The following is a 26,777-nucleotide window of genomic DNA, read 5'->3' as shown; positions in this document are numbered from 1 at the left end:
AAGGTTTGAATTGTTTAAAGAATATATTCATGAGTTACATTTGTAATTTATAAAGGATCGTGGATTTCATATCCATCTTCCTGTATCAATTTCTTCTTCCACTTCAGATGCAGTGGAGTGGCCAGTGTTGTCCAATTTTGTTTTTTATTCCACATTAGCATTTTACATTTTTCTAAACCTTAGAATGAGAGTATAGACTTTACCAAATGGAAGCTAATTCTAAATAATATCTAAACACTTAACTATTCCCCAGTCAGAATACAAGTCAGAGGCTCCATAGTCTTATCTAGGCTGTGGCACTGGTGTGAAGGGTCAGGTGCACAGTAGCACTCATGTGCTATAGAGCACAGGTGAGTGGGCTCCTGGCAAAGCACTTGGAAAGTGTGGCGGCCACTGTTTGCTTCCAAAACAGTTAGCCACCTGGCTATGTGACCTGAACAGTTCCCTTTAGTTTGTGAGTGACCAACAGGACTTTTGCCAGCTGCTTTTCTGCCCTGGGTGTCTAGCTAGAGGATATGAAAGTCTGGAAACTTTATATTGAATAAACCTATTAGAAACAACACTTGAATCTAACTGCGCCAATCATGTGTCTGCACAAATGCCTTCTGCTTATTCAGGTGTAGCTCATTTTTCCTCTTGAGTTATACTTAGATTCCTGAGCCAAACTTAAACTGACATGTCTCCAAGACTCCAAGAATGGCTACCTTTGGATAGAAATGGGAAAGGTGGGCTGGGAATGCAGCTCAGTGGTAGAACGCTAGCCTAAGCATGTACCAGGCCCTGGGTTCAATCCCCTAAATCACCATCCCAAAATAAATAAATAAATAAGAAAGCATTAAAAAAAACCTTTTCTTGGGCTGGGGATGTGGCTCAAGCAGTAGCGCGCTCGCCTGACATGTGTGCGTCCCGGGTTCGATCCTCAGCACCACATACAAACAAAGATGTTGTGTCCGCCAAAAACTAAAAATAAATAAATAAATAAAAACAACTTTTCTCTCATGTACATAAATTAAACTCAAGTTGCGCTTATTCTTCTAGAGCCTATGATATTATGACAAAAAAAGTTTCCTTGGATGCTTTTAAGAAAACAAAAGCAATATACACATTTAAACAGTCCTTTTCTTATTAAGGCAGTACAAACCTAGAAGAGAATTAAGGACCTCTGAATCCCCTATTTAAATTTAACCCAAACTGCTGTGTTTAAGAGAAAGAACAAAGATTGAATGTTAATGCTAAGTTTATTCATCTTTCAAATTGTGTCCCAGTATATACAGATCAGTATTTGAGTGTGAACCAATATTTATTTTGGGAGACGATAAAGAGAGACTGGAGGCTCCTAGGGACACACCTGTAATCCCAGTTATTTGTGAGGCTGAGCCAGGAGGATTGCAAGTTCAAGGCCAGCCTGGGCAACTTAGTGAGGCCCTGTCTTAAAATAAACTTGTTTATAAAAAGATCTGGGGATGTTGCTTAGTGTTAGAGTACTTGCCTAACATTTGCAAGGTCCTAGATTTAATCCCTAGTATCTCTAAAACAGCATTTCTTCTGCTGATTAGTAAATTGTCCAGTTTTAATTAGTTTTTGCCTAGAAAAGTTAGTGTCTATTCCCTTCTATTTTTGTACTTACTATACTTTGAACTCTAGAATAATTTATTTGCACTTACTTGTTTAAATGTCCATTGCTTTATAACCCAAGGGTAAAAATCATCTCTTATTCATTATTGAAATGTCTGCATATAACACAGTGCCTACCAAATAGCAGGCAAAATCAGGAGTTTGATTCTATTAGCTAACACTAGGTCAAAGGTGTTTGGTGGTTCCAAATAAATATTCTGAACCTTATCTCTGGGATGATTCAACATATCTTTAATCTTTTCAAGTAAAGTATGATAGTTTTGAAGGATAAAAAATATCAAGTGCTTGATGAATGAATTTGAGCCGATTGAGCACTGACTAGGTGCAAGATCCTTAAACCTCATAATCTCTAGTCCAAGGATAAATTTCTTATAGATTCTGACTTCAAAGAGTTTGCAGTAAATATATAGTTTATCCTTGTCTCTAATGGATATTTTAAGAAAATTTGAATGGAACTCAGGGATCTGGATATGTATTTAAGATTGAGGGGATGGGAAATAAGTAGGGTCACTTTTTCCAAAAACAGAGTTGACATACGATCATCTATCCTAGGTACTTTCCTTTTTCTTCATTGGTCTGATGTCCATGATGATTCCCCTGTGCAGCGTCTTTGGGGCCCTCATTGCTGTCTGTCTCGTCATGGGTCTCTTCGACGGATGCTTCATTTCTATCATGGCCCCCATTGCCTTTGAGTTAGTTGGTGCACAGGATGTATCCCAAGCAATTGGATTTCTGCTCGGATTCATGTCTATACCCATGACTGTGGGCCCACCCATTGCAGGTAAATATAATGATTCTCCTGTGTTATATTAATTCAGTAGCATTTTCTATTTTAGGTCCTAAGCCTCACTAATGTGAAATACATTGTAATTTATCAATTACGGTCCTTTTATAACTATACTGAAAAAGTTTGCTGGGGAATTTCTCTTATCATTTCTAGCATCTAAAACAATAAAATGTATAAGAGTAGGCTTCTAGGCTTTAAATTTCCACAATTTCTAGGGGCTGGGGTTGTAGCTCAGTGGTGGTAGAGCGCATGTGTGAGGCACTGGGTTTGATCCCCAGTACCACATAAAAATAAAAACAAATAAAATGAAGGTTTAAAAAAAATTCCACAATTTCTATATATCACTTAGAGTATGCTTTAGAGTAATTGGGAACATGATATTTTAAAAGATGAAGACTCTGAAAGATTTCTAAATATACATGCTTTGTGTAAGGGATTGATTATACATATACCCCTGAGGAATAGTTCATAAAATAATATTTAGTGTAAACAACTCTTCATCGACAGTAAATGGGAAAAATGCAGCATATCCATACAATGGAATATCACTAAGCAACTTTTCACTCTTTTATATCAGATCACAAGTAGTGCTTTAGTAGGAATGGTGTTTGCTATCAGAAGTGACTGCTAACAGACCAAGAATAAGGGAGCTAACTGGAACCTTCCAAAGTGAACAGAATAATTATACACTGAAACTGGAAGCAAAAAGTCCTTAACCAACTAGAGGTTCTGAGGACATCATACTCTTAAGGCAAAATCTGATTCAGAGGATAAGGAGGTTGTGTATTTAGAGATATTATATATTTTTTATTTATATCCAGAATGAATATACACATTCATTTCTCTGTGGTAGTAACTAACTAGATAAATCCTCAGCTATATATTTAAAAGTCAGAGAAATATTCTGTGTAATATATTCCCTGGACATTTTAGATAACTGTGGTTATATAATGGAAGTTTTAAAAAATTAAGAAAACTTTTAAAATCCTGAGTCCTAGGTTTTGTTAGGGAAATTAGAAGTAAGGAGTACTGTAAATAACAGTCTCCAGAAGCAGAGCCCAAAGATCTATTAAGTGTCAAATACACATTCTTATATTTTCTCCCCAAGAGCCGACAAGCCTTAGTATCTTCCAATGTATGTTTAACCACCTAATTTTTTAATCTTGACTTTTAGATTTATAATTTCTCATGCTTTTGGATTATAATTTAAAAGTGTTTCATGTTATTTATTAAAGGGAAAAAACAGGTTCAATATTGGTTTGAAATATAGATATTTGAGTAAAGTTTCATCTGAATGCTCTGTCCACCTTCAGCTAAGTGTTTTTTTTTTTTTTCTTCAGTTGTAGTTAGACACAATACCTGAGGATCAAACCCAGGGCCTTGCATGTGCTAGGCGAGTCTTTACCGCTGAGCACCAGCCCCAGCCCCAGCCCCAGCCCCAGCCCCAGCTAAGTGTTTATATCATGTGTTTGAATACCTCAAGAGGTCTCTAAGGGACATTCAGAAAGCTGAAGCTTAGTTGCAAATATTTCTCCCAATTAATATCTTGGTGTGAGAATTCAGAAGCCTGTACTCAGTGATAAGATTAAAGATAGGAGGTCTTTCCTTCTTCATACCAGAAAAGGTTCATATCTCAGATCTGTTTCTTAAAAATGTCTGATATCTGATGTTTGAGTCAGTCCTACTGAGGTGAAGTTATGAGGCTGGGTCTAGGTCATCATTTTGAGTGATCTGAGGACTACTAAGAGCCATACTTGTTCTTTCTTGATGACAGTTTTTTCCTTCACAGGGTTACTTCGTGACAAACTGGACTCCTATGATGTGGCATTCTACCTGGCTGGAATTCCTCCTCTTGTTGGAGGTACTGTGCTTTGTTTTATCCCATGGATCCATAGTAAGAAGCAAAGAGAGATCAGCAAAACTACTGGAGGAGAAAAGATGGAGAAAATGTTGGACAACCAGAACTCTCTGCTGTCAAGCTCATCTGGAATCTTCAAAAAAGAATCTGACTCTATTATTTAATGTCTTATATACCTCCACCAGACTGGACTTGCTTTTGAATTTTAAGCAAGGTTTCCTTTTATATGAATTGCAAATTTCTTATTTTTTTAATCATATCATCAGAATAGCACAATAATTGGGAAATAGAAACCTTATTACTACAAGGACCATTTTCTGCCACTGGATAGCTGTCTGATATTTCCAGGAGTCCGAGGACAGACTCAGTTGCAGGAAAATATGTCTAAAAGTTAAATATTATGAACCTTTGAAGTTATCTCAGTCCAAAGCAACTTTGGAAACTGTGAATGTTATTAGCTTGTACAATTATTTTAAAATACCTCAGGCTATACTGAAAGGGTTGTGGTTTTGTTAGGTCTGGAAATATTTTATCTGTTGTCTCACATGGTGTCTTCAGTTCTGGTACTCTGTTTTAATTTCTTCTGCTCTTTGGAAACTTTTTGCAAAATTTAAGCCTGTCTTCTAGATAATACCAGATCTACCTAAACCTCAAGTCTAGGTTAAAGTTGCTTGCCTGAGAGGTAGCTGTGTGATTAGAACATACTGACTTGCTCCTGCATTGAGGGACCTTCTGGAAGCAGATGCTAACAATGTATTCAGTATTGATATATGAGATGAAAGGCATCTGCTTCAGAAGGCAGAGCAGTTCAGGAGTAAGGCATTTCTTCTCATTACCTTTGTCCCCTTTGGGTTTGCAGTGAGTTTTATTCAAGTAGCCAGAAGCATCCCAGATTTCTGATTTGTTTTGACAATAAAGTAAAATAGAATATTTTTACCTTAGATTTATGGATTTTTCTGACTTTTGGATTCTTTAGCACTGGTATTTAAACCAATTCTTACTGAGCAGGTTATCAAGTTGGAGTTACCCGCACAACGGGGAAGGACAAAATCCTTTATATTCATGAAGAAAATATCTTTCTGATAGAAACAATTGCTTAAATAGGTTTAATGAAATTAACCTATTTTATCCCATTGCCCCCGATAGAACACCTATAAAAATTAAATATAGTGTATTACTTATAGTATAAGTATATAACATATGAGATCCATTAACCCATTAAGTCCCAAGTTTTTAATTATGTGACTATTTCAACAACATTGACACAGGTGTATTAAAATAGGCTGGAAATAATAACCTATTTAAATTATATGTTATGTTAATTATATATTATTATATTAGTTATACATAATATATTAATAATATATAAGCTCTAGGTTATGGTTTTCAACCCACTTTTTTTTAAAAGAGAGAGAGAGAGAGAATTTTAATATTTATTTATTTTTTTTTTTTAGTTTTCGGTGGACACAACATCTTTGTTTGTATGTGGTGCTTGGAATCGAACCTGGACCGCACGCATGCCAGGTGAGCACACTACCGCTTGAGCCACATCCCCAGCCCCTCAACCCACTTTAATGTACCTGTGTCAATTTCATTGAACTCTTTGCAGAATTGAAAACTTGGGACTTAAGAGGTCAGTGGGGGAGCTAAGGATGTGGCTCAAGCAGTAGCTCACTGACTAGCATGCACCACATACAAAGCACCATATACAAACAAAGATGTTGTGTCCGCTGAAAACTAAAATAAATAAATAAACAAATAAATATTAAAATTCTCTCTTCTCTCAAAAAAAAGAGGTCAATAGGCCTTAAAAAATTAAAGTACTAATAACAGAGAATTCCTACATTTCCAAAATTTTCTCGTAAAAATTTACATTCATGTGTGCAGTCATACATAACTTAATGACCTGGGACAAATTTTAAGAAATGCATCATTAGCTGGATGTAGTGGCACATGCCTGTAATCCCAGCAACTTGTGAGATTGAGGGAAAAGGATCATAAGTTTGAAGCCAGACTCAACAACTTAATGAGACCCAATTTCAAGAAATGCATCTGTAGACAGTTTCATTGGGCAAACACAGATTGAATTTACACCAAGATAGTTACAATTTTACTAAGCAATATAATCTTATGGGACCATCATTATATATATAGCCCAGCATTAACCAAAAAGTTGTTAATGTGGTGCTGTGCTTATCCTAGTATGATCTCCATTAATATTTCTGTTACTTTTTTATTTATAAATATTGTTATAAGAAAACTATTAGTTTTGAGTACCCAAAATTAAAAAACTAGCTATGTTGTGACACATTATCCACTTACAAAAACTGGAACACTTCCTTATATGTTTAAAATTATACTTCAATATTTTAGACTTTTAAAAATCAATAATATGCAAAGTATATTTCAATCTTAAGTATAGATGAATATTAGATATTTATTCATCTATTTCTAAATTATCTGTAAGGTAAGAAAATTTTATTAGCTCACTATTTTTCTTTTCATCTTCTATTATCTTTAAAAGGCAAAGTCCTACTCTTACTTCAGCTAAGAATGGAACTATCTGGAGAGCATTTGAATTTGTAGTTGTTGGCTTGGGAGGGACGGGTGGGGGGGGGCTTGAAGGATGTGAGGCTGTTAATTGAACAGCTGGAAAATCCATTGATTTTTCAGTATAAGCTTTCTCACTTGCCACTTTGAAAGTTCATAGTGTAAATGCTAAATATGGAATTTATTTTTAATAGGATCTTAAATAATTTTGATTGTGAAGATATTCAGCAACTTACCAGCCCACACAAATAGTTGCAATTTACTACTACCCCCGTCCCCAACCCCTGTACTAGGAATGGAGCCCAAGACACTCTACCACTGAGCTACATTCCTAGCCCTTTTTGTTTTATTTTGAAACAAAGTCTTGCTAAATTGCTGAGGCTGGCCTTGAACTTGCAATCCTGCTTCAGCCACCTGAGTAGCTGGGATTATAGATATGTGCCACATGCCCGGCTGCAACTTACTACTTCTAATAGTTTCATATTCAGTGGTCTTTGATAATTTGTTTGCAAAAGATTCTGTGGCAGGAATTTTAAAACTACATTTTGATTACACTGCCCTTTCATGTTTGTGTTTCATGATAGTATAGTATATTAAATCCTTCATTTATTCACTCCCAGTTATCCAAGATATTACTTTCATTCCACAACATTATCACATTTTTGAAAAGTTCAGTAAAAACATACAATTAAAACCAGTCATCAAATTTGCCATTATAAAAATCTTCCTTCCTTCCTTCCTTCCTTCCTTCCTTCCTTCCTTCCTTCCTTCCTTCCTTCCTTCGCAGAGATTTCAAAAGAACACCCCTCTGCACACATACACACACACACACACACACACATTACAGAAAGACTTAATTCTAAAATGGAAAAGACCTATAAAGACCTCCAAATTGCTTTTTCTTTCAAAATCTGGCTTATTTTTGAAATGGAAAAAGATAATATGAAATCTGAAGACTTGGTCTTGCTTGGTTAGTGACTTAAGTATTTAAATAAAAACTTAGATCTCGGCATATTGTGTTTGTGTATGATAATACATATAAGAATAGTATATAAGTAGTTTTCAGTTTAATGAAATGAATCAAACTATCTGTAACACTGAAAGGGTTCACTTGTAATAGAATTTCATGGAGAATATCCTAAAGTCAGAATAAAGGGTAAGATGCTAAATTCCACTAAATAAACATTTTGGAATGTGTTATTTGGTAAGAAATTTCTAAAAGTCTAAAATATACAAACCAAGAAAGATGAAAAATAAAGATTGGTGTTTTAGATTTAAAAAAAAAAACTTCGTTAGTCAAAGTAAATCTAATTTCAGAACCTGCCTAAGGAACTCGCCTAAGGTCACTGTTGTATCATGTGACCTGGTGAGGTCTTCTTGTTCATTCCCAGATACTTCTCTGAGAGGAAGAGAGTACAGTGTCAGAATTCATTCTGATAACACTTAGCATATTCTCAAAGTCAAGAGTAAAATGAGAAAGGGATCATTTTTCTTTATAGAAATTTTGAGTCAGACTATTGTAACAGATGCTTAAGGAGCTCCCAGAAAGGTTTTGGTTAAATTTTACTGTGGTGGAAGTTTAATAATACATCACCCAGATTACTGATACTTCATTCGAAATTTGTAGATCTCTTTGATCATTGTCTCAATGTTTACTCTATAACCCTGTTACAAAATCTGTGATTTCCACTGAAAATTGCATAGTGCTTGTGGTAAGCTTCAAATTCTATTTATAAATAAAAATGAGGCTTCATTTACATTTCATGATCCATAAGTCATCAGTGTATCCATATCCATGATTGCAGATGATCCCATAGGCTTGCCCAAGTCAGAAATTTTTTATGCTATTAGCTTCAACTTTCCACACTTTTAAAGTAAATGTACAACTTTGTTATAAAAAGTAAGTGTGTTTTCTTTTGATAACTGTTATCCTTTAACTGCATTTGTTTTCTTTTATAGAGTGTTATTGTAAATGGTCTTATGTCCAGGTGGAGTTTAATGTTTAGTCAATAAAACTGCATAGAAAGTGTGATAGAAGGTTAAGGGTAGGCAGTCTGTAACATGGGTGGCCCTGAGGAGTTCCTACCAGTGAACCTGTTCATCTGTACCTTATTTCTTACTGTTTTCCTCATCATTCTTTCCCTTTTCTTTACTTACCACCATCCTTCAAAAACCTCCTGAGGAGCCCACCAATATCCTCATTTAGTTGCTTAGCTGCACTACTTGTTGCCCTGTAGTTCACAAAATGGATCCCAGCCCAGTTTTGTATAAATTGGAGAATGGCTTGTTCATAGTGTTGAGCTTATAATTTTAATGGTCTACAATGATTTTTTAAATTACACGATTTAAATATTTAAGGGTACTGCTGTTTCATGTAATTGTCAACTTTTGAGCTAACTTCTAAAGCTTTAAACATTGAAGGTAAATGCTTTGAAGAAAAAAATTGCTAGTTTTTAGCATAAATATTTCGAGAGCATAATTGCTTAATTTGGTTTTCATATTCCATTAAGGTTTTATTGAATCTTAGTCTTGAAAGCACACTATGGCGGATGACTTGGAATGTAGTGAGCCTCCAGAACCTGCCTAAGGAACCCGCCTAAGGTCGGATTAATTACATTTTATGCTGACTGGTCTCAAAGAAAAATCCCAGATTTTACAGATACAAATGGAAATGCATGAACTCATTAGCTTCAATTTTAAAATATGTAAACAAGTACTTAAAACGCTTCAGGAAATTTCTAATACTGAAAACTGGCAAAACATTCCTGGCAAAACATTAAGGAACAATTTTTGTATTAGGTCAAAGATTGTTGCTTTTCCAGTGTGTTGCCTTCAAAGGAGGAAGTAAAATGTTATTACTTTGTTTTTACATCTATTTTCCTTTTCTTATTTGAAAAATAAGTACTACCTTTGCAAATAGGGGTGGGGGGAAGCATTTCAAAAAATTTAACTCTTCAAAAGACAAACTTTTTGTTACTTGTAAATCAAAAGAACAATTTTTCAGTCATACCAGTAGTGTGGTAGCATGGGATAAGAACACATTTCAGAGCTGGGTGCAGTGGTGCACACCTGTGATCCCAACAACTCAGGAGCCTGAGGCAGGAGAATTACAAGTTCAAGGCCAGCCTCTGCACTTAGCAAGACCCAAAATAAAAATAAAAAAGGTTGGGGTTATAGCTAAGTGGTAAAGCACCTGTGGGTTCAGTCCCCAGTACACACACCATAGAGGAAACACCTGCTACTTTACTGACTTATCGGTTCGCTTTATGATATTCACTGATTTTTGCTGATTGTTGAGATAAAAAGAGTACCTGGAGCTGAATTTGAGAATGTTCCAGGGGCAAATAAAAACAAGGTGGACAGATATTCCTGGCCCATTATAATTTCATAGTCACAGCCACGTTTATTATTTATTGGCAAAGAATAATACTTTGTGTTATAAATAATCTCCAGCACCACAAATAATAATAATATGGAATTTGTCCCTGTTCCATGCTTCCTTCCCATTTAGTGTATAGAATGATAGGGTACAATTGCCCATAGCTAAATGTGAAATTGCATGCACGATAGAACCATGATTATTGAACCCCCATCAATGTAGACTTAGCAGATGACTTTTGCAAAAGTAAAGACCCATGATAAAATTCATTGTCACATCTTGGAATCTCTCGGAGAAACACTGAGTTAGGACATAGTAGTTTACTGAGCTTGTCCCTTTTATCAGATTTTAAATAGTAAATTTCAATCACCTTGACCTCTTCACATTTGAGAATGTAAAGTTCAATGTGCCACACTAAATAGGTACAATCTTGCTTTCTGGGAGCAGAAAAAATCTTGATAAACATCAACTAGTATAGGAGGCTACCTCATTTCCAAAGGAGAAGATTTCAGTATTTTTACTAGTAAGTTGGAAAGATACTGGGAATGAAATGGAACCCTTTCTAACTAAGCATTTGATGGCAACCTTCACTTGGTCATGAGTTCACTACCTCAGCTTTCAGCCCAGCTGCTTCAATCTGCTTCATCAGAATGGAGTTAATGGTGTTTCTGGATTAAAAGGCAAGGGAAAGCAAGCCATTAATGGGGTTAAAATGTCAGTAAGATTTCTTCAGTGCTTTTCCCCCACAATTGAGTGTAAATGGAACAAACAAGGAATAACAATGAATGTGGCCTGTGGATCTGACAAAGGAAAAAACTGAAGAAACTTATAATCAAGATAATAATGAATATTCGCTAAACTGCTTCACAAGTGGCTTTTCAAATTAACATTGGAAATGAAAAGGTCTGTCTTCATTGGCAGGAGGACAGATGATCACTGATGATAGATCCTGTAAGGCCTGAGCCTTACAACTTCTGTGTTAAACCCCTAGTAGAGGTGCTCCTTTCCGAGTGGAACAAGGACCACGGCAATGAAGTTTTGTCTCACTGGAGCCTTTCAAAATGCTCTCATTGAATTCACCGAGAGTGTAGAAGTTAGCCTACAAATTTCCAATCTAGGGGCTGGGGATATAGCTCAGCTGATGTGAGTGTTGCCTTACATGCACAAGGCCTTGGGTTCAATCCCTAGCACCACCAAAGGAAAAAAATCAATATAATTAAAGATATTTCTTGGCCTTTCAATGTGAGTGCTATGCCAATGTGGTGGTGCCCACCTATAATTCCAGTGACCAGGGAGGCTGAGGCTGGGGATCACAAGTTCAAGTCCAGCCTAGGCAATTCACTGAGACCCTGACTCAAAACTACCCTTGGATTCAAGTCCCTGGGCATAGGGATTTTGGAGTATTTTGGGGTTGAATGTTACTAAGCATGTATGTGATAGGAACTAAGAATATAACACTTAGAAATCAATTCCATTTTGAAGCCTGTGATATATGACTTATTCTTGATAATATTGTTCAATATCTGTCTGATACTAGAATAGTCAATTTATTAAATATTTTATGTGTGGGTAAATACATAAATCTTTCTACTTTGATCTTCTCTAATGGGTCAAAGTTTCTTTCATAATTCAGGCCGTACTGAAATATTATTATTTCAGGGACTGAGGATTTGTTTTTTATAGTGTTATATTTTAACCCTTCACTATGAATGGATTATGTAATTTGTGCCTTTTTTTCCCTACCAAAGAGAGATGAGGCAAAGAATGGTGCTAAACTTCATATTCCTTTCAACATTAATTTTTCTTTTTAAATATGTATACCAATTGGAACTATGTAGAGCCAACATTGTTATATGTTGCATTTGTACACATCTAAGGGAAAGAAAAACTTCATCTATAAAGTGATTACCAAGTTCAAGTACATAATTTTTTTAGCATTTACATATTTAAATTATGGAACACAAAATCTTCCCCAAATGAAAAGTTTCTCATGAACATGGCCTTCAAGGTAACAACTTAAATGACACAGTCCCTTGTTCATGTTTCTAGCGCGCACACACACACACACACACACACACACACACACACACAAAATGTCCCTGAGGGACTATGAAAAAAAGTGATATACATACAGACAGACATATGGCTTTCTATTTTGCTTACATAAGTAAATATTTGAACATTTGAAACTAACATTTTCAGGCTAAAATCAGTTTGGAGAGTTAACAGTCTTAAAGAATTAGTTATTTGCTCAGTTTTATTTTTATATTGTCCCAATTTCTCACTAGAAGTGTCATTGTTCATCTTTCAGACATAATACAGAGATTTAAACTAGTAACTGTTGCAGCTGGGTCAGTGTCAGCAGATCTCATATCCTTGACTTATCAAGGGCTCTCAGCACCATGACTATGGATAATTGTGTAGTACCTGAAATTCCACCTGAAATTACATGTAGATCTCTGAATCCTAATGTTCTGTAAGTAGGGTTCAGGTAAATTGGGGATCACAGGTTTTCTTATATTTCTTTGCCTTAACTGTATTGTATGAGGATTTGATAAAACCAATTAGGAAAACAATGCTCATTATCATTTTCCTAATTAGACATTCACAATAGAATGTACTGAGCTCACTGTTAACTAATGGTTGCTCCTTTCAACTATTGACATGAGCTAAGTGTGGAGGGTAGAATGGGGGTTTATTATAAGAAGTTAGAACATTATAACTTCTGACATAACTATGAATATATTTTGGTGGAGAAATAGAAGATTTTAAAGGCATTGCACAATGCTTGGGAAATTTGTCTTATCTGTTTGTTCTCCCACCAGTTTATTTTAGCCTAAAACTTAGAGCTACAGCAAATTGAACCCTGCAGTATTATTAAGTCTTCTATGACTTAAGTATCTTTTAGAATAATCTGACACTTTTCATTTTGACTCAATGTTTATCCAAAAATTTTTAAAAATTATTTTATATATTTTGGAAGTTAGACATCAAAACCAAATATTCCAAGTGCATGCTGCACTCTGAAATGTGGCTCTGCTGCTTTCCTTCCTACATAGGATGCCATTTCTGGCACAGTATTTGTTGAAATATAGATTGCCATGTGAAATGATCATGCTGGATTAGACCAGTATGTGGCATTTTAGTACTTAAAAAAATTTGTTTCTCTTTAAAGAGTATAATTTATAACTGAATTTTAAATAATATGCTATTTAGTACACATAACCAAAATGTTTTAAATGAAAAGAGCTTTGTAATCATTTGGAGAATAAGATCATTTGACTGTGGAAAACGTGATATTCTCAGTAAATGCAATGAAAAATTTAGCAAATTCTTTTAAGACTTTATATTTATGGAATTCCCTGGGTGGGGAGATTACTGAAATGAAGGAAACAGCCTGTAATAAATAAAAGGGAAATAAATTGGTGCTTTTAAAACTGCATATATGTATTCCAAGTGTGTTGAATATTGTTTCTCAAGAGAAGGGAATGGAGAGAAATGATCCAAAAGCCCTGGATACTTTCTTTCTTTCTTTTTTCATCTTTTTGTGGTGCCAGGGATCAAATGTAGCCCAGGCTAGCCTAGTGCTCTACAACTAAGCCACATGCCCAGCTCCAAAACTATTTATATTTGATCCCCCTTTTCATCCCTTTTAAAAATTAAATTTATTTATTGGTACTGGGATTGAACTCAGATGCTTTACCATTGAGCCACATCCCTAGATCTTTTAATCTTTTATTTTTGAGACGATCTCTCTTAAATTGCTTAGGGCCTCACTAAGTTGTTGAGTCTGGCCTTGAATTTGCAATCCTTCTGCCTCAGTTTCTTGAGTGGTTGGGATTACCAGTGTGCACCAATTTGTCAGGCTTGTTATTTGTAGTGATGATTGCCTTTCTAGCTAGAATGCAATCAAATCTCTGTGCTGTTTTGATTTGCATTTCCCTGATTGCTAAGGATGTTGAACATTTTTTTTTTCATATATTTGTTGGCCATTTGTATTTTGAGAAGTGTTTATCCATTGAATTGATGTGTGTGTAAATTTTTGGAGTTCTTTATATATTCTGAATATAGGTCCTAGAGAAAGTCATCATTTATGTTTAATGATCCTAAAGAGATTTAGTACATTAAATTTAAGAATTTATAATCTGTGATGTCATTTAATCCAGTAAATATTTAAATGTTGGAATCATGCAGGCAATTAGAGGGTCTTTGAGCAAATTTCGGGGGGAGAGAATAGAAATGACAAACTGTTACTGATCCTAAGCAGCATAAAATTCTCACCCGAGAAAATAATTTTTATTACAAAAATAGAATTTTACTTTAAACAAACAAGCAACAAAAGTAATTTGAGAGGCCTAACTCAATTTTCATAGTTATCAGATTTAGAATTCCAAATTCTCTTTTCTTTCTTTCTTTTTTTTTTATCCCTAAATTTAGAATCACCAGTGTCTTCTTGAATCCTTCTAGAGATGAGAAGCTCAGCACCTTTCCCGGGGCTCCTCTCCACAAATGGGACCTCTGCCTCTCATGCTTGATTCATGCAGCTTTACCTCCCTTTATCTGTCCTTGTCACAGTCATCCCTGGTCATCCCTGGACATCCATCAGTTATTCCAGCCAGTAGGTTTTGGTCCAAGTTTCAATATTCATGTGGAACTGACTTAACTGGGATACTTTGAAACCTTGTCATCTCTGGCAATGTCTTTATCTTTGAAATCTTAAATAACAAACTTCCTCTTATCACAAGGTGGCATGCCCTTAATTTCCTCTTCCTGGTTTCCATTGTACCTGCTCTTTTACTTTGATCTCATCTTCCATGGATTTCCTCATTTTCTCTCTATCTCTATTCCCAGTCTATAGCTCCTTCAGTCTTTTTAAATTTTTTTGATTAATTTATTTTTATATGGTGCTGAGGATCGAGCCCAGTACCTCACAGGTGTGAGGCAAGCGCTCTACCACTGAGGCTGAGCTATAACCCGGCCCCACCTTTAGTCTTTCCTCAGTCAGTTTCCTCCCTAACCTTTCACTTGGGATCTGAAAAGCCAGTTCAGTTCTCTCAGGGTTCCACTTAGTAGGTGCCTCTGCATCTTTTCTTTTCCAAGTTAAAAACATCCACTGTCTTCAACCATTTCTTCTCTATTATATTGTCAATTTCCCCCCTCAACTGAATCATTTCCATCATCACAAGCACATGCTATTATGTCTTCCATCCTGACCTAAACCAAAACAACAACAACAGCAACAAAAACAAACAAAACTCCACATGCTGCTGGGCATGATGGCGCACACCTGTAATCCTAGCTACTCAGGAGGCTGAGGCAAGAGTATTGCAAGTTCAAGGCTAGTCTCAGCAATTTAGTGAGATCCTGTCTCAAAAAAGAGAATGGGCTGGAGATGGAGCCAAATGGTACAGTGCCCCTGAGTTCAATCCCCAACACCACAAAACAAAATACAAACAACATAGGCCACCTGAGCTCTGGCCTCCCTCCTCCACTTCCCTCCTCAGGGCCTGCCTCATTCATGGCCTTGCTACTAAGCTATCTCCGCAGCGCTGCCTCATTGCTTTCTATTTACAAAAGACAGTCACATTGTTTTCCTTGAAAAAATGTGTATTCATTCTCTCCAATTTTATCTTCCTATTCTCTTTTGAACCCACTCCATCAGGATTTTGATTCTACCACACCCTTTTTATCATTAGGTTACCCCACTGACCTCCACAATCTCTAAATCCAAAGTCAGTCTCTCTCTCTCTCTCTCTCTCTCTCTCCAAGCACTTTACCACTAAGCTGTTATGCTCAAATTAGGGACCCCCCAAAAGACCACCAGAGACCAAGATCGATGTAAGCAGCAAAGAGGTGTTTATTTCGAGCTAGCTTGGTCCTCCGCGCGCACACAGCAACTGGTGACGCTGAGAGGCCCCGAGCCCAGGGTTTGCAGCAGTTTTATACACTCTTTGGGGAAGGCAAGGACTTCACATACATCATAGCATCTCTTAGCAAATCGATCACACACCACCGGAAAATCATAAAACAACTCTAAAACAGATTAGCACATTCACTGGTGGGAACAAGTTGGATAAGGGTGATTGGTTAGTAGAAGAGGGGGATTCTTTTGAACTGATTGGTTTAAGCCACGAGGGGAGTACTTACTGAACTACATGGTTTCCCAACATGTTATCAACCACCATGAACTACTGGGGGGGTTCATCTGGCATCCCAGGTATTTTCCCTGTCTCATGTTGATTGGTGGTTGCTAGGGGGTTGCTGTGGGTCCTCGCCTAGCCTGACTGAGTCTGGGACGCCTGACTCCACAGATATCTCCTGTTATTTGTGGATAAACAACTCAGAAGGGTGGTTATCTGCCTAGGAGTGCTCTGTGGGTCTTTCCAAAGACAAGGGTCACGCCCCCTTCCTTGGACAGGCTTTTCTCTGAGGTAGAGGCTGGTTTCTCAGAGCTACATCCCCAGCCCTAATAGTCATTTTCCAGTCCTTATTTTATCTAAATTGAGGAGCATTTGGTATTGTGAATCAAGTCCTAATCTCTGAATCAGGCTTCCAGAATACAATACTTATCTGGTTCTCCTATTTGTTTAGCCACTCCTTTGCTGGACCCTATTCATCTTCTAACCTCTAAGTATTGGGAGACCATTAGGCTTAGTTTCTGAACTCTGCCTTTATGCTCACTCTCTAGCTTGACTTACTACCTAGATGCTGGTGAAACCCATACCTCTCCCTTGAATTCAAAGCCTTGTATCTGCCAATATTGCCTGACTAAAAATCACTTGGAGTCATCCTTTGTCACCCTTTCTCTCACACCCACTTCAGATGTGCCAACAAACCTTAATGGCTCTACTTCAAAATATGCCCTCCCACTTCTCACTACCCTGCCTGCACCACTCTGATCCACGCAATCACATTTTTCTTTTGTTCTTCTGCTTCCCCTGAGTCTCATTTCTGTTTGCAACCAGCCTGAACTTGTCAAAACATGTCAGATGAGCCCTTGCTCTCTGCTCAAAATCATCCTGTGGCTCCCTATCTCTCTTGCAAAAGCTGGAATTCTTGCCATAGCCTGCACAGCTCCACATATTCCAGCTCCTGCTACTTCCTTGACCTTATCTCCTATTCTCTCTCTGGCTTCACTCTGGGATTTTTCAACTTCTGCCCCCTGTGTGGGGGACTCATCCCCCAGGTAGTCACTCAACTGCTCCCTCCCCTCCTTCTGGTCCTTATTCAGTCTCCTTTACCGTGAAGCCTTCCTTGGCCAGCTACAATTTAATTCCATCCCCCTGATACTTATATTCCTTCCCAACTTAATTTTTTCCTCCTCACTAGTTGTCACTATTGTATTTGTCTTCCTCACTGGACCATAAGTTCCATGAGGGTAAGGCTTTATGTTGGAACCCAGTGCCAGGGTCAGGCCTACTGCAATGAAACCCAGCATCTAGTAGAAAGTCAATGTCCCACGAGAAGGCCTGAGCCTCCAGGCAGAGCATCTCCACTGGCTCTGGAGTCAGATGGAGACCTGTGCATTGAGGGACAGTCCCAAGCTTTGGCTGCATCATTTCTGGCCTTGGAGTAGGTCTGGGGCACACTCACCCTTCTCCCAAAGCTATATGGGTCCTGTGATTGTGAGACTAAGGTGTGAGCCAGCTTAGTGCCACCGTTGTGGCCAAGGGACTATCTCCACTAACCTCAGGCAGCACAGCTATCACCAGGCCAGTGTTCACAGATGGGACTCTAGAACTGCCCTGGCATCAGGAATAACCTGTGCCCTAAAGGGATGGACTCATGTTTTAGTCTTCATCACCATCAGCTGATGCTCTTCTTTCTGAACATTATACCAACAGCCTATTTAGGACAAACCTCGGTCAAGAATCATCCTCTAATACAAAACAGTGATGACATACCAATAGCAGACTCCCGGCATATCTGGACTTGGGCGCCATCCAGTGCTGAAGTAGTGGAAGTGACCACAGGCTTAGAAAATAAGCTGCCAGTTTAGACTCTCTTCAAAGATAGGCACAAGCAAAACCTGATTAGAAAGACTTGAACAAATACCTAATCTCTCAATGCCCAGATGACAATGCATGCCAGTAAGTATCAAGAGCTTTCAGGAAACCATGACCTCACCTAGTACTCTAAATAAAGTGCCAGAAACTGACCAGGCAGCAATCAGTATGAGTGGATTCTTAGAAAGACAACTTAAAATAGCTATCTCAAGGAAACTCAGTGAGCTTGAAGAAAACAGAGACACATTTCAAAACTCCAACAGAGAAACTTAACCAAGATTTGGAATTCATTTTATTTCTTTATTTTTGGGGTCAATTTTTTGAAATAAAACAAATTTTTGAGAACAAAAATATACTCAGTGAAATTTACAATGTGATGGAAGGCATCAATAGCAGGATGGATAAAACAGAAGACAGAATTAGCTCAAAGACAGGCAATTTTCAAATATACAGTATGGGGAAAAAAGAATAAAGAGGAATGAAGAAAGCTCACATGAACTTTGGGATAGTATAAAAAGAGCAAATGTTTGTGTTAGTGGGGTATAAGAAGGACTTGAAAATGTCAAAGGGGTAGAAAGCTCTTTCAGAGAAGTCATAATAGAAAATTTCCCAAACCTAGAGAAGGATACAAATGTACAGCTACTGGAATGTCAAAAGTCACCAGTCAAATTGAACTCCACCAAGTTTACCCCAAAACATCTAATGACCAATACTCACAGGTGAAAGATAAAGATCCCAAGACTTCAAAAGAAAAGAAACAGCATATAAGGGTGTTCCGATTCACCTGACAGCAGACTTTGCAGCCGAAACTTAACAAGCCTAGGGAGAGTAGCATGATATTTTCTCAGTACTGAAAAAAAAAAAAAAAAAAAAGTCAACTAAGAATACCGTACCCAGCAAAGGTATCTTTTAGAAATGAAGGAGGGGTAAAGACATTCCCACACAAACAACAGCTGAAAGTATCTCCACCAGACTTGTTCTGCAAGAAATGCTAAAGGAAGTTCTGCAAAAGGAAAGAATAAGACATTAATAAGTAAGAAGAAATCATAATAAGATCTAAATTTCATTGGTAAGATACAATACAGAATGCTCTAGTATTCTAAGCATGGTCTGTTTACATTCATATTTTAAGTATGAAGACAAAAAATCAGTTTAATATATACTAATAACTAAAATAACATGTTAAGTGATAGGTAATACAGAAATATGTCAAAGGGGATATCAAAAATTCAAAATGTGTGGAGGAATGGAGTGCCAAAGGAGAATTTTCCTACTATATTTTCACTTGTTCTTTCTCTCCTAATCTTTACAATCATATTGATATGGTTTCATTTCAAAATTGCTTGGCATAATCACAAAATGTTTTTGTAAGCCTCATAGTGACATAAAACAAAAATCTATAATGGGTGAACCAAAAATAAAAAGCAGGGAACAGGGGCTAGGATTGTGGCTCAGCAGTGGAGCGCTCGCCTAGCATGTGTAAGGCCCTGGGTTCGATCCTCAGCACCACATAAAAATAAATAAGTAAAATAAAGATATTGTGTCCAACTACAGCTAAAAAATAAATATTAAAAAAAACAAGGAACCAAAACACATAACTAGAATAATCTTTTAACCACAAAGAGAGGCTATAAGAGACGAAGAAAAGGAAAGAAAGTAACAACCAAACAAGAAAATAAGTTACACAATGGTACAGGAATACCTTACCTATCAATAATTAACTTGAGGGTAAATGGATTAAATTTTCCAATTAAATAGTGACTAAATGGATTAAAAAAAACAAGACCTGTACTCTTGGTTACAACAGACTCATTTTACCACTATGGAAACACATATACCAAAAGTATTAGGATGAAATAAGATATCCCAGGGAGCTGGGTGCAGTGGTGCACATTTGTAATCCCAACTGTTTAGAAGTCTGAGACAGGAGGTTTATAAGTTGGAGGCCAGCTCAGCAATTTATCAAGGCCCTAAGATCTTCATGAGACCCTGTCTCAAAATAAAATAAACAAATGAAAAGGACCGGGGATGTATCTCAGTGGTAAGTTGCCCCTGAGTTCAATCACTGGTATAAAAAAAAAATCAGAGAAATTACAATTAAATTTATCTTGATTGTGGGAGGCTGGTTATTAGAGGGTGATTTTTGTTTTGTTTTGTTTTTGATTGAATGGGTTTTTTTTTTCAAGTGTAGCTTTTTCATGGATAGGTATTTCATGCAAATGGAATCCAAAAGAAAGCAAGAGTAGTCATACGTATATAAGATAAAATAGACATGTTGTGTGGAATTAGGGATTGAACTCAGGGGTGCTCTACCACTAAGCTATACTCCCAGCCCTTTTTTATTTTTATTTTGAGATAGAGTCTCCCTAAGTTGCAAAGGCTTATCTTGAGCTTGTGATCCTTCTGTCTCAGCCTCCCACATCACTGGGATTATAACACTATGCCCACCAAGATAAAGTGGACTTTAAATCAAAAGCAGTAAAAAGAGACAAGAAAGGTCAGTATATAATGATAAAGTGGGCAATTCAGAAAGAGAAAATAACAATTCTAAATATATATGCATCCAATATGGGAGTACCCAAATGTACAAAGCAAATACTAGAAGACCTAAAGGGAAAGACTCCAATATAATAAGCATCAGGGACTTTAATACACCACTTTCAGCAATGAGAAGATCATCCAAATAGAAAATCCACAAAGAATCTAGCAGAGTTAAATTGCACTGACCAAATTTCCTAGACCAAATGGACTGAACAGACATCTACAGAAATTTTCATTCAACGACAAATACACATTTTTCTCATCATCACATAGAACATTCTTCAGGATGGATTGTAGGATAGGCCATATAACAAGTCTCAACAAAATTTTAAAAATGGAAATCATATGAATATATTTTCTGACTATATTGTAAGAAAGCTAGAAACCAATATAAAGAAAAACTCGGGAAAATATACATATGCATGGGAAATCAATAACTTACTTTTGATTAACCAATAGATCAAGGAAGAAATCAAGAAAGGAATTAAAAATAAAAATTTCCTGAAACAAATAAAAATGTAGACAAAACATACCACAACCTGCCAGATACAGCAAAAGCAGTACTAAAAGGTAAGTATATAGCAATCAATGTTCATATCAAAAAGGTAGAAAGATCTCAAATAAACAACCAATTACTGTATCTCAAGGAACTAAAAAAAGCAAGAACAAACTGAGCCCAAAATCAGTGGAAGGAAAGAAATGATGAAGATCAGAGCAGAAATAAATGGAGAATTTAAAAAAAAATACAAAAGATCAATGAAACAAAGAGCTGGTTTTTTGAAAAGAGAAACAAAATACACAAATCCTTAGCTAGACTAAGAAAAGGAGAAATAAATAAATAAAGTTAAATAAATTAATAAATCAATTAAAGTAAATAAATTAATTAATAAAATCAAATATGAATAGGAAGACATAACAACCAACACCACAGAAACACAGAAGACCATTAAAAATTATTATGAGCAATTGTATGCCAATAAATTTGATAATCTAGAAGAAATGGACAGATTCCTAGACATATAGCCCTTATCAAGACTGAACAATGAAGAAACAGAAAACCCAACATCAAGAACAAGCAGTGAGATGGAATCAGTAATAAAGAAGCCTCCCAGTATGGTTTGGATACGAAGCGACCCCAGAGGCTCAGGTGTTGAAGACTTGGTCCCCAATGCAACAATATTCAGAGATGGGACTTTGGGGAGGTGATTGGATCATGAGGGCTCTGATCCCATCAATGAATTAATTCATTGATGGATTCAAATTCTGATGATGTTATTGGGAGGTGGTGAATACTGCAGAAGGTAGGGTTTAGTTAGAGGAAGTGGATCACCCAAGGCATATCTTATCCCCATTCTACCCCCCACCACTACTTCCTGCTGCCATGAGATGAGCAGACTTCCTTTGCCATATTTCTGCCATGATGTTCTGCCTCACCTCTGACCCACAGCAATGGAGCCCGATGACCGTGGACTAAAACCTCTGACTAAAACTTCTGAGCCAAAATGAATCTATCCTTCTTTAAATTGTTTTCTCCCAGGTGTTTTGTCACAGAGAGGAAAAGTTGACTAAAATCTCAGGACCAGAGAGTTTAATTGATGAGTTCTACCAAACATTTAAAGAAGACTGAATACTAGTTAGCACAGGGTTTTCTACACAAAGACTAGTTTTCAGATAGGAGAGCAAACACAGTTTTCGGTAAGTGAGGCTCTGCCACCTAACAATTGCCATCTGTCACCATTATACATCCCATGTCTATGAATTTAAAAGGGCTTTGGAGGGGCTGGGGGTGTGGCTCAAGCGGTAGCGCGCTCGACTGGCATGCGTGCGGCCCGGGTTCGATCCTCAGCACCACAGACCAACAAAGATGTTGTGTCCACCGAGAACTAAAAATAAATATTTAAAAAAATTCTCTCTCTCTCTCTCTTTTTAAAAAAAAAGGGCTTTGGAGTTTAAGAACAAAGAGAGTATTTCTGAATTTCCTATTATATCTGAACTTTTACCAAGAAGCAACTTAGAAGAATTTTATCTTAGTGCACACAACTGCAATACCACGCTCTTTTGTGGCATCTATCATTTGAGAAAATACTATTTGCAGAGCTTCAAGCAGATGCTTTATACCAGTGGTTATATCAGTCCTAGTGCCCTCAGAAGACACAGAAAAATGGGAAGGTGCCATGGTAACTGAGGGTTGCTATGAGCATTTAGTGGGCAGAACCAGAGATGCTAGGCAGCTACAATGTGTGGGATCATCCCACATGCTCTCCAACTTCTGAACTCTCTGCCAAATATTCATATGAGTAGAAAAGTTTGTTTTTAATGATCTGAGCCCATACTCTCTCTCTTTTATACATAAACACAAGATATTTTCGCATAGCTTCAATAAAGGCCAAAACTTCCAAGGAAGTAAAAGTGTAACGCAAGAGAATGTTGACTTTTCTTTTAGTTAAAATTTTACTAAGAATGGTTACCCATTTTGGAAAATCATCAAAGGCAATCTCATGGTGTTAGAGTAGTCAGTGACTCATATGAGACAACTTTGTATTTATGATGTTGCATTCACAGTGATAGTGATTTGATCCATCTAGAAAAATACACTTATTTAGTCCATATTTCATCAATTACAAATAAAATATATCAATATTAAGTATCAATATTTTATATCTTTGTCCTCAAATTAATAGCTAACAACATGCCTATTTTGTTAACCTGTTTTTCTCTAATGAAGCAATGAAACAATGAAACAATCAAGATTAAGTGGCCACTTTACAAAGAAACATGGTGTTAAGCTGGCAGAGATAGAGGATATGTCTGAGATATAGCATTCTGAAAAGTTTGAAAACTGCATTTGGAATGTTTAACACTTTTTTTCCCCTTATCAGAAAGGTGATTTGTTTCATTCAGCGTAACACAAACAATTGCAAAACATGGTAAGCCATCCAGTGTTAGAGAAAAATTACTCTTGCCACCAGTGTAAAAGGTCATTTGTATGAAGATGAACAGAAATCAAATTGAAATAATTTTTACCCTTTTAATGAGCAATGTTAGTGTTTTAAGAAGAACAGAGATGGCAAGAAAGATGTTGGTCGATTTGCCATACGTGTTAACTTTTTGTTACTATAATCAAGAGACCTGATAAGAACAACTTAGAGGAGGATAAAATTATTTGGTCTCATGTTTTTAGAGATTTGGCACATGGCTGATTGACTCCATACTTAGGGTGTGAGATGAGGCAGAACACATGGTGGAAGGAATTGGCTACAGAAAGTTTCTCTGTTCAAAACATCCAGAAAACAGAGAGAGTTTGAGGGCAAGGAGTCAGGGATAATATAATCCCCAGGGACCTACCCCCAACTGACCTGCTTCCTACTTCCTCTAGCCATGCCTTACCTGTCTTAGTTACCACCCACTAATTCATTCAAATTATTAATCCACCAAATGGACTAATCCACTGAATAGGTCACAACTCTCCTAATCTAATTATTTCACCTTGGAACATTCCTGCATTGTCTCACACAAGAGCTTTTGGGGACACCTCCTATGCAACCCATAACACCATGTAATGATTTGAGGTCAAGTGAATTTCATTATAATAGCATTCTGCACAATGAAACAAATAAAAATTTGTGACATTAATAATGAATAAAAAATTATAAAGGAAAAATTATTTTAAAAAATACTAACAATGGATAGAGTAATTGAAACTCAAAAATTATTGTAGGAAAAAATGTATCTGCTTCAATGTATCACTGTTCTGTCATATGAAACGATATCTGTACTCATTGACAACATAGGTTTATAGGCAACTTAAAGAAGTATCAAGTATTTTTTTCAATTCACTGTATTATTTATTGATACTATTTAGTCTGTAAAAATCTTACTGAAAAGACCTTTAAAAAATCACTCAATTATTTACTTGTTTGTTTATGTCTTTACTTATTTTGCAGTGCCAAAAATCAAACCAACCCAGGGTTTTTGAAAGTAGGCAAGCACTTTGCCATTGAGGTATATACCCTGGACCTAAATTTTTACTTTCACTTGAAAATTTTTATTTTTATGTGCTAAAATATATACAATATAAAATTTGTATTTTAAGGGGGCATTAAGTATTTTACAATGTTTGTAGAATAATCACCATCTTATTTTTTTATTTTAAGCATTTGCATTATTTCAGATTTTTTTTAAATTAAAAAATAAATGCTGCAATGACTTTTCTTTTTCCAGTGATGGGTATAGAACTAAGGGCTCACTGACTGCTGGGCAGGCGCTCTATAAATGAGCCACGTCCCAGCTCTGCTATGACCATTCCAATTCTACAGTTCCTAATGACCATCCTAATTCTACAGTTGCTAATAAAGGCCATTTTATTCTTTAAACTGAATTCATTGTAATTCAGCTTTTTTTTTTTTGATGAAGAGGAGGCTAGATTCTAGAAATATCTCCAGAGTAAAATTGGCAAGACTTGGTGATTAATGGAGAAGACAGAAAGAAGGAAGCATCAAGGCAGGATCTCAGATTCCTCACTGAGATGACCAGGTGCCTGGTGGTGGCTGCAGGGAATACCACAGACGTGGGGCAGGTTTATGGAAGATGGTAACATGATCTCAGTTTTAGGAGATAAAGATGAATTTTTATGAAGCTTGATATTCTGAGAAAACGTTTTTGGTTGTATCCAATCTCATCATGCCAACAGAAGTGAGTTGCTCAAGTCCAAGCTTTTTTTTTATGGCATTCAAAGTTCTTTACAGTGTGGACCTAACCTATGTGTCCCAAGTCTTCTTCCATTCTTTTTTAGACACACTTTTTGTCAACGACACCAAACTGTGCTCAAAGACATCTTCCCAAGCACCCCAAACTAAAATAAGGTATCTTAAATAACAGCCTCTACTATATTTTCCTTCATATTATTACTATACTTATTAAGCCACATAACTCTTGTGTTACAGTTTAATACTAGTCTACCCTACTAGTCTATGAATTGTATAAAGATAGAAACTGTCTCTTCTGTGTGCACATTTTCCAAGCATTTATCAGAGTCTGCTTTATAAACACTCCATGCCCTTGAATTTCTCTGTACATTTGTACTAAGAGTTGCTTATCACTCAAAATACTTTGTAGCGATTTCTACTTACCCTTCAAAGACCCAGATGAAATGTCACCTTCTAAGTGGAACATTGTGCGACTCTCCCAAGTGGAATTAATTCTTCCCTGCCACATTTTCCCATAGCCCTTTGTGCCTATTGTTTTCATTTCTATCTTAACACAAATCCCGTAGTCAATAATTAACTTACACAGACCATTTACCTAGCATGTGTGAAAACCAGAGTTGGTTTCCAGTCTGAAAAAATAATTTTTTTCACAAGTATTGCTTCACCTAAAATAAAATCTCAAACTATTACCTCTACCCTGATTGCCTGACTCTACTTTTTAAACTCTTGTTATCTATCATCACCTTGATATTCCAGAGGACCCCCACAGAAAATTTCCAGATGCACAATTTGGAAATCAACCAAAAACTTTTTGCAAGCAAGAAATGAGAAGGTTGAGAATTAAGATAGTGGAAAGGGAGAATTAAAAGCAGATTGAAAAGACATTTCTGAGGTAAACTGGGAAGGATTTAATGACCCAAAGGATGAAGCTGGAGAGTTGGGGTCTGGGTTGCTAAGACTAGGGTTTATAGTATGGGAGCTTCAGTGGATGGGGGCAGGAAGAAGAAGAAATCAGGTAGAGTAGGGTATTTGAGATGATAAAGGCAAATATTTACTTCATATTTTGAGGTTGTGGTCAGGTTGGTTAAAGAGTAAAAGAAAACAAACCTGGTATTGGATAAAAAAGAGAAAGCCTTTCTTTCTCAGCAGGCGTAACTTTACTCAGCCAGCAATCACAGCAAATCAATGCCCTGTTCCACTTCCCTACCACACCAGGATTATCTGCAGGAACTAGGGCAGGTGTGGGCTTGAAACTGCAGCTTTGGACAGGGATTTGTTTCTTGAGCAACTCGTACACCACCATAAATGACACTGT

General features: G+C 36.7%; 1 protein-coding gene and 1 long non-coding RNA gene across 4 annotated transcripts in view; one reads left to right on the top strand and one right to left on the bottom strand.

Moving 5' to 3' along the window:
• Positions 1-13,651, top strand: part of Slc16a10 (solute carrier family 16 member 10) — a 119,165-nt gene extending 105,514 nt beyond the window's left edge. For both annotated transcript variants that reach the window (XM_005330169.5, XM_078019483.1), the window contains 2 exons: positions 2,188-2,416; positions 4,212-13,651. In XM_005330169.5, coding sequence (XP_005330226.2) covers positions 2,188-2,416; positions 4,212-4,444 — 462 coding nt within the window. In that variant the 3' untranslated portion in view covers positions 4,445-13,651. The remainder of the gene's footprint in view (positions 1-2,187; positions 2,417-4,211) is intronic.
• LOC144366121 (uncharacterized) overlaps positions 1-26,524 on the bottom strand; it is a 120,626-nt gene extending 94,102 nt beyond the window's left edge. Inside the window, exons 1-2 of one of the 2 annotated variants that reach the window (XR_013424979.1) lie at positions 25,886-26,524; positions 847-960 (exon numbers count right to left, since the gene is read on the bottom strand). This is a non-coding gene — a long non-coding RNA (uncharacterized LOC144366121). The remainder of the gene's footprint in view (positions 1-846; positions 961-25,885) is intronic. The other variant, XR_013424978.1, reaches the window with a different exon arrangement.
• Between the last annotated feature and the right edge of the window lie 253 nt (positions 26,525-26,777).

This window comes from Ictidomys tridecemlineatus, chromosome 8 (genome assembly GCF_052094955.1).
Source record: "Ictidomys tridecemlineatus isolate mIctTri1 chromosome 8, mIctTri1.hap1, whole genome shotgun sequence".
Lineage (NCBI taxonomy): Eukaryota > Metazoa > Chordata > Mammalia > Rodentia > Sciuridae > Ictidomys > Ictidomys tridecemlineatus.
This window is presented reverse-complemented; position numbering and strand designations above follow the sequence as displayed.